Source organism: Rhopalosiphum padi, chromosome 2 (assembly GCF_020882245.1).
Source record: "Rhopalosiphum padi isolate XX-2018 chromosome 2, ASM2088224v1, whole genome shotgun sequence".
Classification (NCBI taxonomy): domain Eukaryota; kingdom Metazoa; phylum Arthropoda; class Insecta; order Hemiptera; family Aphididae; genus Rhopalosiphum; species Rhopalosiphum padi.
The window spans coordinates 12939382-12953806 of NC_083598.1; the positions used below are offsets into that span (position 1 = coordinate 12939382).

Below are 14425 nucleotides of genomic sequence, written 5' to 3' on the forward strand. Positions count from 1 at the left end.
TCTCTCTTCTTAGCATTAAAACTCTTGAAGAGTTTTTGCCAACACCACCACTACTATTCCTGCCATTGTATTCCATCTAACCATCGTTCTTTGGAATGTTTGGACGTGTTCTTTGTCTCTTTCCCGCTGATTTCCACAGAGGAGTGCATTAGAATCAACGTGAGTTAATAGAAGAGTTAAGGTTAACCCTAACCCAGTTAGCCGATCTTCGTCTACTGTAGTACTGTGTAGCATAAATATTATGGTTTAAAGCGCCGTATTGAGTAGAAAATGTCCTTTCTGCTGTTGCTGTATTTTTTTTTAATTACCTTGTATGAAAAAACCAATAAATATTTTTAAATGTTTTTTTTTTAAATTTCATCTTCGGCTTTTACTCTAAATATGAGTAGTTCATGAAATTTAACAATAATTTCCTCTCCTTTATCTACATTTATACATTTTAAATCATTTTCTCTCTAAGAAATATTTCTAACCGTAAAGAATAATTATTTCAACTATTGAAATTTGAAGTATTGAATAAAAGTTGTTATTATTATTATTATTATTAATGTTATTACTATTTTTCGAAACTTGATGAGCTTGTTCAAAGTTTAAAACCTCAATTATACATTTTAACTTTCCATCGTTTACTAACAAAAAATATTCAACGTGTTCTTCAAATAATTTATTATATTGGCAATAAATTTTCATTACCATTATATTTTTCTGTACCATTTTTCCATTTTTTAAATGACTATGTGACAAGACAGATAGATCAGAAATGTAAGTATCGTATAAAACTATTAGTTACCATAATACCGTGAATAGTATAAAATAAATGGTATATTGTCATGAACCATGGTATAAATAAATTAAAATTAGTCTAAATAATTTGTAAATGTCATTGTGCCTGCAGTAGTGCAGTAAATAGTCATACAAGTCAGAAGTCTTCATAATTAATTTTGTTTGTATCAAAACAAACTTAGTTAAATCGTTGGAGAAGTTTATGTCAAAAACTAATAACTATTCATTGAACTCCATAAATCATAGGTAAGTATTTAGATAAGATTAGTTAGAGTTTATAACATTAAAATTGTTTATTAACAAAACATTAAACATTCAAATTTAAAATATTAAAATTAATTATAAACACAAGACTGGGCAAGTTAATGATTTTTTTTTTTATATCAGTAAAGCTAATATGCATACACATATAGTATATATTGTATTTTTAAGTATAGTAGTTTTAGATTTTAGATTTGGACTTACGGCCTACAGCTATGGGTCAATGCAAAAAATTCTAATTTAAATAAAATTCAAAGGTTCCAAAATATAGCATTAAGGAAAATCACCAATTCACCACCATATGTATCAAATCACACCCTGCACAAAGACCTACATATAAAAACAATCCAAGAAGAGGCAAAAAATTTTTATAAACGGTTCCACCTACATCTTAACACACATCAAAACGCACCTATAAAAAATCTAGCTGTATTAACCATCCCTGGTAACCCTCCCCGGCGCCTTAAACGACAATGGTGCAGAGACCTACTAAACCCTTAATCTATTAATAACATAATTAAAAGACGAAAGTGTCATCAGTAGGTGGCTTCTTCATTCAAGATTTTCTTCCTTTGTATATATAGCCCATACTCTTATTGTGCCTTATTGTGTACAGATTGTGTATTTATTAATGAAAATAAAAAAAAAAAAAGATTTTAGTATTGGTATTTATTTTTTCCCGAAATGACGTCGTTCATCGTCGATCGCCGATAACAATAATATTATATCATAATATATAGGCAATGTTTTATTATCATTATCATTCGATATATTTTAGGTTTTGAAGGTAAAATAAATAGTAATCATGACTGAAAAAAAACAATCGAAAATTCAATCTTTTTTTTCAAAACCACCTTCAATAATAAATTCACTGTCAAATTCTTGAATCCAACTCAAACAGTTATAAGACCTTCTAGTTCATCATTACCATTAACTGTATCTGCATCTGATACGCCTATCACTCAGTTCACATCTTCGACTACAGATATTAATCGTACATCTTCCAATTATAATATTTTTGACATTGCACATTATACAAATAAATATTGTTAACGCAAAGTGAAATAGAAGACGTTTTGAGCAAAATTTGGGTCCCCGATATTAATTACAATTTTCCTATCAAAATATCAGTAGTTGGTAAACAACAAAAAGTTTTGAAGTTGAAATTTCAGTATAAATGGCTTATTAACTTTCCCTGGTTGGCCTATTCAGAAGTAAACAATGATGCATATTGCAAATATTGTGTTGCTTTTACTAAAAATGAAGCCGGTGTTAATAACCAAAAATTGGGAGCATTTGTATTAAAAAAATATGATGATTTTTATTATAAATAATTAATAATATAATATATATAATATTCTGTACTCGTATATATTATGTGCATATTAAATAGTATTTAACAGTCATGAGTTATGTAAACCTTTGTATTTGTTTTGCTATTTTGCCTATTAATATTTATACGTGTAATGTGTTTGATTGTTAGAAAAATGGGTAGTTTTAAAGAGAAGGTTTTAGTGTTAGTTATTTTTTTAAACCCCTCCCAGAGCAAATTTGAATGTACGCCACTGATTTTTTTAAATATTGTTCAAAGAACAAATATTGAAAAAACTTTAAATTAAATATCCAAGTAATTGATGTTAACATTTTAAATTGTATAAACAAATAATTAGAAAATAATTTGCAAATTTAACTAATTCTTACGTAAGGATTCAAACTTCAAAACCTTATAATAAAAAATGTTAAATGTGTAGGTATTTTCGAACTGCTGTAAGAAACTAAAAACAACATAACGAGGAGCCGTGTATTCAATTTACTAGTTTTTTTGACTGAAATAGGTAAATATTTTAATGAAACAAAAAATGTTAAAAATACTCAACAATATCAAATGTCTAATTAGTTTCATAAAATCCAAAAAAATTTGAAAATAATACCATGTCTAAAAAATCGTGTAAGAATCTGCTACAGCCATGAACATGTTGAATATAAGTAATTTCCTTATCAATGACTGAATTATTATCTATGGATAACAAGAAAACACCACTGATGTTAAGTGCATATCCGTGATGCAAACTATAATAACGTAGGTATTAAGTGATAGTGATAATATTAAACTTTTTGATCTAGATGTTGTTATTCACCAATTGTATGCAAATCTGAAATTGTCTATACTCAACTTTAACATTATACTGTCTTCTACCAGTGACCATTACTCCAGTCCTGTGCAACAAATTGTTCATGGATGTGTTGTTGGATGTGTTATTAGTAACTTCTTAAAAATAATAAAAAATATGTCTAATCAAAAATGGTCTGAAGGTCTATCCGATGAACGGATTACAGTATTAATGGCGCCATTCAAAAATCGGTCAGTAAACGAAGTGAATTATGACAACAAAATAAAATTCTGGAAAAATACAATTGTATCAGACTGCGACCGTAGGCACCGTTGTTCATTTTCTGTAAATGAATTGAAAACATGGTTCTTGTTTAAAGGACGATCACCCTTATGTTTACTGACGGTTGTTGAGGATATGTTTAGGTAAGTTTGGTCTACTAAATTCTTATAGGTAGAAGAAAATATAAAATAAATAATCCATAATACTTGCATCAAACCATTTCACAATCCATAGTATAGATTCTATATTTCTATGCAGTTTTTGAATGCATATTTGTTTCAATTTTACATTCACATATTAATGCATGCATAGACATTTGTTAAGATTTAATTTACCAATTAAATCCATTTAAATTTGTCCTAGATTTAACTGTAAATCTATGTAGTATTTAAATCTGAAATAAAATATAATTTAATTTAGATAGGTTTTGATCGTAAAATAGAACTTTAAATTCATATTATACCTGATTTATCATTGGAAATTTGGAATAAAACTTACCTGTTAAATCAATTATAATATTAGTCCTTTTTATTAACATTTTGCTTTTGGAAATAGTCTTATAAGTTTTTAAGAATATTCTAAAACATGCCTTTATAACAATTAATGGTAAAACTATCCAAGAGCCAAGAGGTCCTGGCATTGATTATTTTTTATGTGGGAGATAGTTTATTTTAATTTGGTATAGAGTAAAGTAATACTTAGATAATAACTTCAATAATATAGTTTACTTAAACTGGATAGACTATAACTGAGTTCATAGACATTACATAATATTTTAAATACCTATCAATTATTACTTATACATCATATATTATTAAATATTATCTTAAAGAATCGGTTTCCTCGAAACATATAGTATATAGTATGTGTTATCATCCAATGTGACTATGTCCGCTATAAAAATAAAGTATTGATCTACTATAATAAAACTATAAATATAATATTTATGGCTTTCAAAAAATCTTTTTATGAAAATATTATTCTGCTTATTATTTTAGTTTAAAATTATTATAAAATATATTGGTATAGAATATACCTAAAATAATATTATTAATGTTTATGACAAAACTGTAAATGTATTACCTTTTAAGTTGTAGTTATATTTTTTATTCAGAGAAGGTATTATAAAATCCCGATCAAGCTTTGAACAAATGACATCTCAAAGTAACAGTAATTGGTCATCTTGGGCAGTAAACACTTTAGTAAAAAATCCATTGTCATGGTCTGTTGGTAGAATTAAAGAATCAATTTTGCCTCCTACTCCTGCTATTGATGAAAAATCTGAATATGTTATCTTACATTTGATTGAGGTAATACATTTTATTAATAAGCCTTTAATAAATAATATTTTACTATTATTAAATACTATATTTTTATTTTTCAGAATCAAGCTAATGAGCTATTTAACACTATTTCTGTGAATGAACAATCACAAATTCTTTTCATGGATGATTTACAAAAAAAACTTCATGAAATGTGGAATGTTGACGTGTCAATGACTTCTACTGAACTTATAGTACACTCTTTGGAAATTCGGAATAAAGTTTTTGTAGAACGTGGTGAACATCTAGTGACCAACAAGACATTAGTTAAAATCTCAAGTTGTGACAAAGATGTTGAACCCATTAGTGAATTAGAAAAGAATTTTTTTAAATTAAAAGAAACTGAGAAAATATTAATTGGTGAAATTAGCAATATGGATTTTGAAAAAGAATCCTTGACCAAAGAAGCTAAAAGTTATATAGCCAAAAATATGAAGCCTATTGTAAGTTGTTCAAGATCATTTCATGCATATTTGTAATATATACCTATTATTATATCAAATATTAATTTAATATGAAACAAATTAAAAAAATGTAGGCACTAACATACCTTCGGAAAAAGAAAGAAGTTGAAAAAAGAATAGAAAAGCAACTGAAATCACTTGACAATGTACAAGCCTTAATTTCAAGAATAGAAGAATCTAAATACAATGCCGAAGTAAATAACAATTCAAAGTATTGTAAATAATGTATTGTAATGTTTTTACCAAACTTTAAATTATAATTTTAAAGGTATTACAATCATATGCTCATGGACTTGCAGCTTTAAAACTTTCATCCAAAGATACTGGTCTTACAATTGATAATGTTGATGAAACCATGGCAGAATTAGCTGAAGTATTTACAATATAGTAATTAAATAATATTGTTATCATTTTTAATTACTGTTATTACAGGTCATAGACGAACACAAAGATATGCAATCAGCAATGGGTAGTTTAGTCGATGTTAAACAAAAGTATAACGAACAAGAATTAGAAGATGAACTGGCTGACCTTTTGAGTAAAGATGAACCAATAGCATCAAACACAGAAAAACATCATATTCCAGGTAGTATTTTAGTAACATGTAATGTGGCAATAGTAATAATGATTGAAAAATACATTTTACAGACCTACCAAATGTACCAGACAACAGTTTGGAAGGTGAAGAATTGGACCTTGACCGTAGACTCCAGTTGTTGAGAGAACATTAAGTAAATTAATCAAGAAAATAATGATTTTAAATAAATACAATATTATCATGTATATCATAATTTTATATATTTACTTACATTATAAATAATTATAGCCAAACTGCTAATAATGTACAAATGTTATTGTGGTAATTTGCTATTTTTTTTTACAAGAAAAAAAACATTGGTGATAAAATATACTTACATTTTTAAATAATTAAAAATTAGTTTAAATATTTATCATGATTCCTGATTTTCATTTTATTAAAATCTAGGTAAAATGGTTAAATTAATGTATTAGTTTAATTATTCTATTTTAAGAACAGAACATATCAAGACCAACTACTTACAATCATACATTTTTGTCAACTACCTAAACATAACTTTGTAAAAATCATAAGCCATATTCTTAATAAATTACAATCAACCTTTAAGTCAACAGCCTGTTGACATTCATAACTAGATTAATTGAAGTTTGCTAAAAGTAGAACTACGATAATTTGAATTGTAAGTGTTTTAAATCTTATAACTCTCCAAGTCTGAATTTAACATTTATTACAATTTGAAAGTATTAGTGTGGTACTATGGTATTAGTATTTTTTTCTAGGTTAGTAGAACTTGTACATTTTAACCTATAATTGTATCCATATTTAAAACAATGTTATTTACATTTTATATTATGTTGGATCAATTAATTACTTGTGTCTAAATTGTTGTTATATCAGTAAAATAACAGTTATATTTAAGGATAATACTAGAATAATCCTAAGTCAAATCAGCCTTTTATGGTATTGCCCTTATTTATATTTAATGGTTAACATATTTATACATTGGTGTGATTGAATTGTAAAATATATACTGTCCAGCCACTGGTAACAGGCAACAGTACACTGTTCTGAAATGTAAGAATTCTTTACAGTAAATATTGTTTTGGTTTGATGTATTAACTGAAAGGCCTTTATTAGTCATTTAAAACAGTAAGGAAGTTTTCCAACATTACAATAAATTACCGAGTGTATTAGCAGGATTGAATTCAGATATGAAGAAACTTTGTCCAATTATAACAAAAAAACAATAATTAAATTGTGCAAACCTAAATTAGGATAATCTAATGTGATACTAACTGCCGAACAGTAAGAAAACAAACAATTGTAAGCCACACCTACTTGGAAAAAAGTAATACAAAATTATTTTTGTAGTAATACTTAAATATTTATATTCTCATATATAAATATAATAATTCATACCTAAAATGAATACAAATGTAGTACTTTGATTTAGTTATTCGGTATGATTGTTTTTATTCTACTCGATAACCCTATTTCTTTTTTTTTTATTAAGTATATATTATTATTATTATATTATTGATTACAAAATATGTTGACTACGAATTTAAAGTATATAAAAAAAATGTTGCAATACAATTTACAACTTATTAAAAAAAAAAAAAAACTTTGTACGTATTAGATATTAAAGCTTCTATTTATATTTTTTTACAATTAAAAAAAATATATATATAAAATACAAATATAAATTAGGCTAAAAGTTAAAACAAAAAAAACTACCTACCTAAGGTGTTCCACACAAAAGCATTTCAATAAGTCACAAAATCCTAAGGCCACTCCTGTAGATAAATTATACTTTAATACAAGACAGTACAAATTACAAATTGTATACTATCACATGGTCGCTTAAATATTTGTACTCCACTCAAAGAGCATGTATGGACATTAAGAATAATTTGTAATGTCAGTGATTTTCAAAGATCCAGAAATTGAACTCAACCAATAAATGTTGATTAAAGCTTTAGAGTTTAGAATTTTTTCTTGTTCATGAAAAGGAAGCATTAAAAATACATATTTGTGAACATAGAAAAATGTACACTAAAAATAATTTTTTAATCTAATTATAATTATATTTTATAGCAGTTGAGCAAATTGAATAAATAAAAATAAATATGCAATTGTGCCTTTGAAGTGTTGAATCAAATATGTACTATTCTCAGATAAAAGTACTCCCTACCATGATTATGTAAAGCTTGAAGAAAAAATAGCTGATTTGAGTTGTACAATAATACCATAAAATCAATAAGTCAAAAAAATAACTATCTACATAAAATATTAAAATTATATAATATTAAAACTATGTATATAATAATTATTTTACATATTATAGAAGGACTTTAAAAGGATGTAACAAGGGTTTTTGTTAAATAATCAGACATATCCATTTCTGAAAAGTAGTACAAAAAAGTAAATAAAAGTATTGAATATTGAGAATTTAATTTATATAGTAATATAAATTAATTTAAAATAGGGATTCTAGAAGTCCATTGAGCCTAAATTAAATCTTAAAAAAAAAATTATAATTTATTTCATAATTCAAGCAATCCAAAACAAAATTGTATTCCAATAATCTGTGTTAATACTCATGCATCACCCTGTATTACTCATTGTAATCTACTTTTTTAATTTTATCATTGGAGCAGTTAAATAATAATAAAGGGAAACACAATATTGAAATGTTAAAAAATATAAATATATATTTTTAAATTTAATGGAATTATGATTATTTTTTTTTTACTTTTGAATAAAAAGATAACATCAAGTAAAGGAAATAATTATGTTAAAAATAATAATAGAATTCTTCTTTTTTCCAACATGCTTAAGCTATAATGAACTGTACTTATTTTAAGTTGCCCTAAGTATTCAATGGATATCCTTTTAAATATTTAACATCCTAATAATCGTCAATATCATAAAGTTCATTTGGATCCAAGTCGTCACACTGCATACTTTGGAAATCAACTTTATAACGTAATAATCCTGAAAATTAAACAAAAACTTAGTAAACAAACAAATACACTAATAAAGTATAAGAAAAATATTTAAATAAGCAAGAAACAATCAATAGAAATATATATTTTTACTACTTTTAAAGTTAATTCAACATGTATCACACTAACGTCAAAAAGTTAATGAATATATATTTACTGCATACTTTCACTAATTTTTTTGTTGTATTCTTTTAAACGTAATTTAATAATCATAAAAAGTGTTGATTATATAATTTTAAATGTGACTAATTTATGTGCAGAGTATAAAAAAAAATGTATGTATATAATAAAAATATTGGTTATTTAAAATATGTATAAGTAAGACTATTGAATGTTTTTCTTAAAAAGCAAATATAACACAATAATTAAAACATTTTAAAGTAGATATAAAAATAAAGCACAAAACATTATATAAAACACTCAAAAAGATATTAGTCTTAGGAGACTTAACCTACAAGTAGAATCTTTTGTATTTAAAAAAATGAAATCACATAGTGATACTACTAACAAATTATAAAATATGTTAAAATAATTTTAAAAAAGCTAAGACAATAATAAAACTTTAAATGTAAAACAATGCACCACAAAATATGTGATATACTACTCCATTCATCTAAACATAAAACACTTCTTAAGAGAACGTAGAACCCACATGTGTTGTCTCCGTCTTACACACATGAGACATACCAAATTTTCGTTAACCAGTTTCAATATTGTGCTGTTAGTAGTTTCAAAAATATCATAACTTACTTAAAAATAACAATATCAATAAAAGGCTACATAGGGCCCTGGATAATAATCTTACCTTTAAATTTTATAATAGATCAGTTTACTCTAATATCAAAACTAACAGCACAATATTGAAATATTTGAAACTGGTTAACAAAAATTTGTTATGTTGCACGTGTGTAAAACTGAGACAACACATGCGGGCACTACGTCCTCTTAATAAATAATTAATATTCGTACTATTTTTAACATTTTTAGGTTAGGTTATCTTTTAAAATTATAAGAAATCATTAAAACTAAATATTTTATTAAAGATAATTCTTTTATATTATATGTTATAAATTATAAATATTATGTTCAAAATATGAAAAATATGAAAATATCAGATAATACATTTTAGCTGTTTAATATATTATTTATTTATTCATGTTATTAATATTATAAACTATTGATTATGATATTAACTTTTAATTAAAACTGTTTATGAAAATATGTATGTCACTATCTATTTAAAACTTAAATAAAAATATTAAACAACTAAAATTAGATATTTTACATATAATTTGAGAGGTAGAAGCCATACCCGCATGTGTTGTTCGTCTTATTAACGTACATCATAACAAATTTGCGTTCAGCAAAATACATTTTGCGATGTTAGCTTTAATATTTTAATATTAGACTAAATTTACCTATTATCAAATTTAAAGGTAAGGATATTATCTAGAAAATTACTTTTTAAATTATTTTAAAGTGAGTTATAGCTATGTAAAATATTACAACTTTAAAATATTCATAATTCACTTTAAAATTAAAATATTAAGAAAAGCATAATATGTAATTTTCTAAATAATATTCTTACTTTTAAATTTGATAATAGGTAAATTTACTCTAATATTGAAGCTAACATCATATACATATGTTTTACTGAACATACATTTGTGATTATGTACATTAGTAATACAGAGGCAACACATGTGGGTATGGCGTTCTCTTAAGATTTATACACGCATGTTCATACAAAATATTTTAGTTAAATTAAATTAAATTATTGTTTTTAGAATTTCATGATTAACTGAAGCATACCTAAGTGAGTTTAAATTTTAAATAAAAATATAAATAATTATTCTAATCAAAAATAAAAAGAATTGCATTTAATTATGCATGCATTGATATCAAACCATAATACAAATGTACTCATGCATATAATATAACACACGTCAGTACTTGTTAATTGTAAATGAAGCTACCTTAGGTTAGTAAATTTAGTTAGTAATCATCAAGATTCACATCGTCCAATGGCTCATCCGCTTGCAAGGACTGAAAATCAACCTTGTAGCGGAGTATGCCTGTCAATAAATTTAAATTTTATACTTATAGCCCTAGGGATTAATGAGTCCAACCATAATTTAAAAGTAATATTAATTATTAAAGCTTATTAACCAGTATATTATATATAATTAATTATTAAATATTATCTAAAAAGTAAGAAAACATTTTTTTTCCATTGTTAAATTGTTAATTGAAATAATAATTTTTTTTTAATGTATAATTACTCACCTCCTATGCCACCAAATCCTCTAACAAATTGTGATCCTTCTTGTGATTTATCAGTGATTATTTCTAAGGTAGCTCCAAACATTTTATAATTATTTGCCAACCATTCCAAAAGTGGCTGACACTCAACTAATTCCAATTCTACTCCAGTCTATAACATAATATATTTTTAATTATTTTAACAATTATTATTGTTGTCAATTTATCAAGATCAATTGGACATACATCTCTTTCTGTAAAATGTGTTTTATCTTTTTCTTGTTCTGGGGTTAAATGTAATATTTTTTCTTCAGCTGTTGTGTGGTTTTTTAGGACATATCTCTGAATGTCTAGGTTCTCCCAACATATTAATGTTTCTACAGATCCAAGTTCTAGAGCTTTTAAAGTATCCTCAACACCAAAACAATATTTTCCAGTATCTTGACTGATCTCATCAAAATATCGTCCTGAAAACAAAAAAATATCATAACTTAAATTAAATTAATTTTTTATCTATTAAATAGCAGTGATTAGGATAACAATTTAATATAATATAAACGTAAATTATTATGCCATATATTTAAATTTCTGGCCCTAAAAAACATTTAGTTCATATAAAAGTATTAGGTAGATTTTTACCTATTAATTTTTTTTCTTGAATAAATTTAACATTTTGTAATGATTCGGCAGCTAATTCAATCGCTTGATTAAAACCGTTTTCACCGCCATAAGAAACATCAACTAATTTAATAATTTTAGCTTGTAACCGCTAAAACAAAATAATAATTATTATTATTATTATTATACTTGTATTACAATATTTATAAATAAAGATAAAATATATTTACAGGATCAAACATATCAGATTGACTAAGTTCTGTTTTAAAGTCTGCACTACCAGCCAATATTAATCCAGCTATATTAGGTTTGTCATTTGTAATAAATAGCTGAGTGGCTACTTCTGCTACTTTGCGTACATAATTGTGTCGTTTTTCCATACGTAGACGAGCAAAACGTAAGGCAGATTGACCTCCTCTACCGTGCTTTTTCGGTAAGTCAACTGTAAATTTATGAAGAACCTAAAAAATATTTTTTTATTTTTATATGATATATAAATAGTAAAATTAAAAACTAATCAAACCTCTCTGGTGTTTCCTTGTAATGTACCAAACAATGCACCATTACCATCCATCACAATGAAACCAAATTTATTGTCATCTGCTAATAGTGCTGTTAGTGCTTCTGTATGAAACTATAATATAATTCATTGTTAATGCTTAATAGGTATAATTTAAATTAATGTGTTCTTGAGTATAAAATTAAATTATTTTTACCTTATTATCACAAAGGTACAAAGAAGTATTAATGGGTTTGAATGGCTCAAAATCAATATTGACTTTCTTTTCTTTACCTTCTTCAGTCACAATGGTTCCACAATACACTACTAATCCATTAGGTGGAACTAATAAATAAAACATTACAAAAAGTTAATAAATGAGGCAATAGTACAATTAAAATTAAGATAATTACCCTTAGTGTAAAGTTTTAATCTTTGCTGTACCGATGTAATAGCACCCAATACTGACAATCTGTTTACACGTGACTTGATGTTTGAAGCAGTACCATATTCATCAGCCAACATTTTACTCACTCTAGAAATCTGATCCTTAGGCGGTATGATTAATGATATCATACTTGTTCCATTACTAGAAATAAAAACATTAAATACTTGTAAGCGTGGCAATTGGATCATTTATGTTAAAATATGATATTTATAAAAAACTATCATTGTCCATAGATATTTACTACTTGTTTTTAAAAAAAAGCCACTTGTATGAAGCATATTTGTCTACTATCTAATGCGAAACAATGTCTAATAGCATAACTTCAATAGACCAATGAGAGCAAAAGTATCTCAAAAAGTAAAGACATAAATACGTATTTTTAAATAAATTCTCATTAGCATCTTAAATTAGTCCTAAAAATTACTTAACATAAAATCACTAATATAATATGGATTAAGTATTTATGCTAAATATTAATTATTATTTTTTAATTTGTTTTTATAAATTAATGTAAGTATGATTTATAATATAATAGATCTTGATAAAGATAATATGAGAAGAAATTTCATCGTCTTCCAGTTTCCTAAAATACTCTCATAAGCAGTTAGTATTAAAATATACCATACCCAGAAGCCATAAGAACAGGACATACCTATTAATTATCATTTTTAACTTACAAATTGCAATACACACATAATAATTCCACTAAAAAATATCGTTTTAATATATTATCAAATGAAATATAAAGTATGGTTATCTAACATAGGTACATATAATAGAAGAAAAACAAATATCAACCTGCCATGAAATCTGTTTTGTAATATTGGACTTTGAATTATTTAGAATCTAGTTTTTAAACAATATGAAACCAAATAGTAAAAGCAATAATATAACTTATAAGTTATAAGTTATATTATGAAGTGCATGAAAATATTTTAAATATTATAAAATATGTTGAATAACGCGGACAGAAGAAATTACGGGTAAACGACAATAACTATCATTGTGAAATATTTTAGAGCTGAAATATTGCAATTATAAATAGAAACCAGTATTTTTATGGGATTAGATTATAACTTTTTCGTAATGTATTAGTGTAGACTAAGAAACATGATTCAAACCATTTTGTTTGCTGACCTAAGAAAAATATTATATATTCTTATGGGCAAACCTCTGTCTTTGTCCCCCTCCCCAACCACCAAATTGACGACGATCAATCTATTAGGCATCGAAATATACACTCGTTGATAAATATACCAGTCTTTTGCGGTACATAAGCAACGGTAGCGATGTAGTAGTACTTTAAACGTAAGTATGCATAATAATATAATATGATATTAATATAATATCGTCACTCACCCTCTGGCCATTTCCAGACTCTTGATGAGCTTCTTGATCTTCCATATCTCTACGTTGCGATCCGAAGTGGTCTCTTCGCCGTTGGTGGTCATTTCGAGCGAATATGAGGACAAAAACGAGAGAACGATACGAGAAACTGAAAAAGCGCACACACGGCGGACTAGCGTGCGACTGTGTCGACAATTTTCTGCAAGTTTCTACCGCCGCCCGCGACCAGAGCAGTGACGACTGGCGGACAATGGTATACAATGAAATATATTAAACACCGTCGTGTCAAATATTATTATTCTGAAATTTGATCAATTAAAATGTGTGACTCGGCGAAGTAGGTTAGGCAGGCGCGAGGAACACACTCGATCGCGCACACACACTGACAAACGTCACACGCACACGCACGCACGGTAAAACGGTAGCAGCCAGGCAGCAGTCGTGGACACGGGCACACGCACACGACGCAAACGCACGCCACT

The 14425-nt window shown here is 26.2% G+C and overlaps 2 protein-coding genes across 3 annotated transcripts; one reads left to right on the forward strand and one right to left on the reverse strand.

Moving 5' to 3' along the window:
- Positions 1–692: 692 nt before the first annotated feature.
- On the forward strand, positions 693–6157 carry LOC132920296 (charged multivesicular body protein 7). The gene is made up of 10 exons (XM_060982569.1): positions 693–1029; positions 2796–2879; positions 2942–3124; positions 3245–3580; positions 4552–4747; positions 4822–5202; positions 5298–5417; positions 5492–5596; positions 5656–5809; positions 5872–6157. Exons 3-10 carry the CDS (start codon positions 3108–3110, stop codon positions 5952–5954), a joined length of 1392 nt encoding a protein of 463 aa, XP_060838552.1. The 5' UTR covers positions 693–1029; positions 2796–2879; positions 2942–3107; the 3' UTR covers positions 5955–6157.
- Positions 6158–8449: 2292 nt separating this feature from the next.
- Positions 8450–14328, reverse strand: LOC132920298 (eukaryotic peptide chain release factor subunit 1). Of its 2 annotated transcripts, XM_060982572.1 has the most exons (10): positions 13956–14328; positions 12562–12737; positions 12366–12493; positions 12173–12283; positions 11880–12110; positions 11671–11800; positions 11278–11498; positions 11056–11203; positions 10746–10844; positions 8450–8758 (listed from the first exon to the last, which is right to left on the reverse strand). In XM_060982572.1, exons 1-9 carry the CDS (start codon positions 14045–14047, stop codon positions 10765–10767), a joined length of 1317 nt encoding a protein of 438 aa, XP_060838555.1. In that variant the 5' UTR covers positions 14048–14328; the 3' UTR covers positions 8450–8758; positions 10746–10764. The 2 variants fall into 2 exon arrangements, with proteins under 2 accessions (XP_060838555.1, XP_060838554.1); XM_060982571.1 differs by lacking the exon at positions 10746–10844 and having other exon boundaries at positions 13956–14327.
- Positions 14329–14425: the final 97 nt, after the last annotated feature.

Excerpts from the sequence above, each read along its gene's own strand:
- LOC132920296 (XM_060982569.1), top strand. Across the intron at positions 3,581-4,551 it reads GTTGTTGAGGATATGTTTAG|AGAAGGTATTATAAAATCCC; the intron begins GTAAGTTTGGTC and ends TTTTTTATTCAG. Across the intron at positions 5,418-5,491 it reads AATCTAAATACAATGCCGAA|GTATTACAATCATATGCTCA; the intron begins GTAAATAACAAT and ends ATAATTTTAAAG.
- LOC132920298 (XM_060982571.1), bottom strand. The coding sequence starts at position 14,047 with ATGACCACCAACGGCGAAGAGACCACTTCGGATCGCAACGTAGAGATA. Across the intron at positions 12,494-12,561 it reads ATTAAAACTTTACACTAAGG|TTCCACCTAATGGATTAGTA; the intron begins GTAATTATCTTA and ends TTTATTTATTAG. Across the intron at positions 11,801-11,879 it reads AATCTGATATGTTTGATCCT|CGGTTACAAGCTAAAATTAT; the intron begins GTAAATATATTT and ends ATTTTGTTTTAG.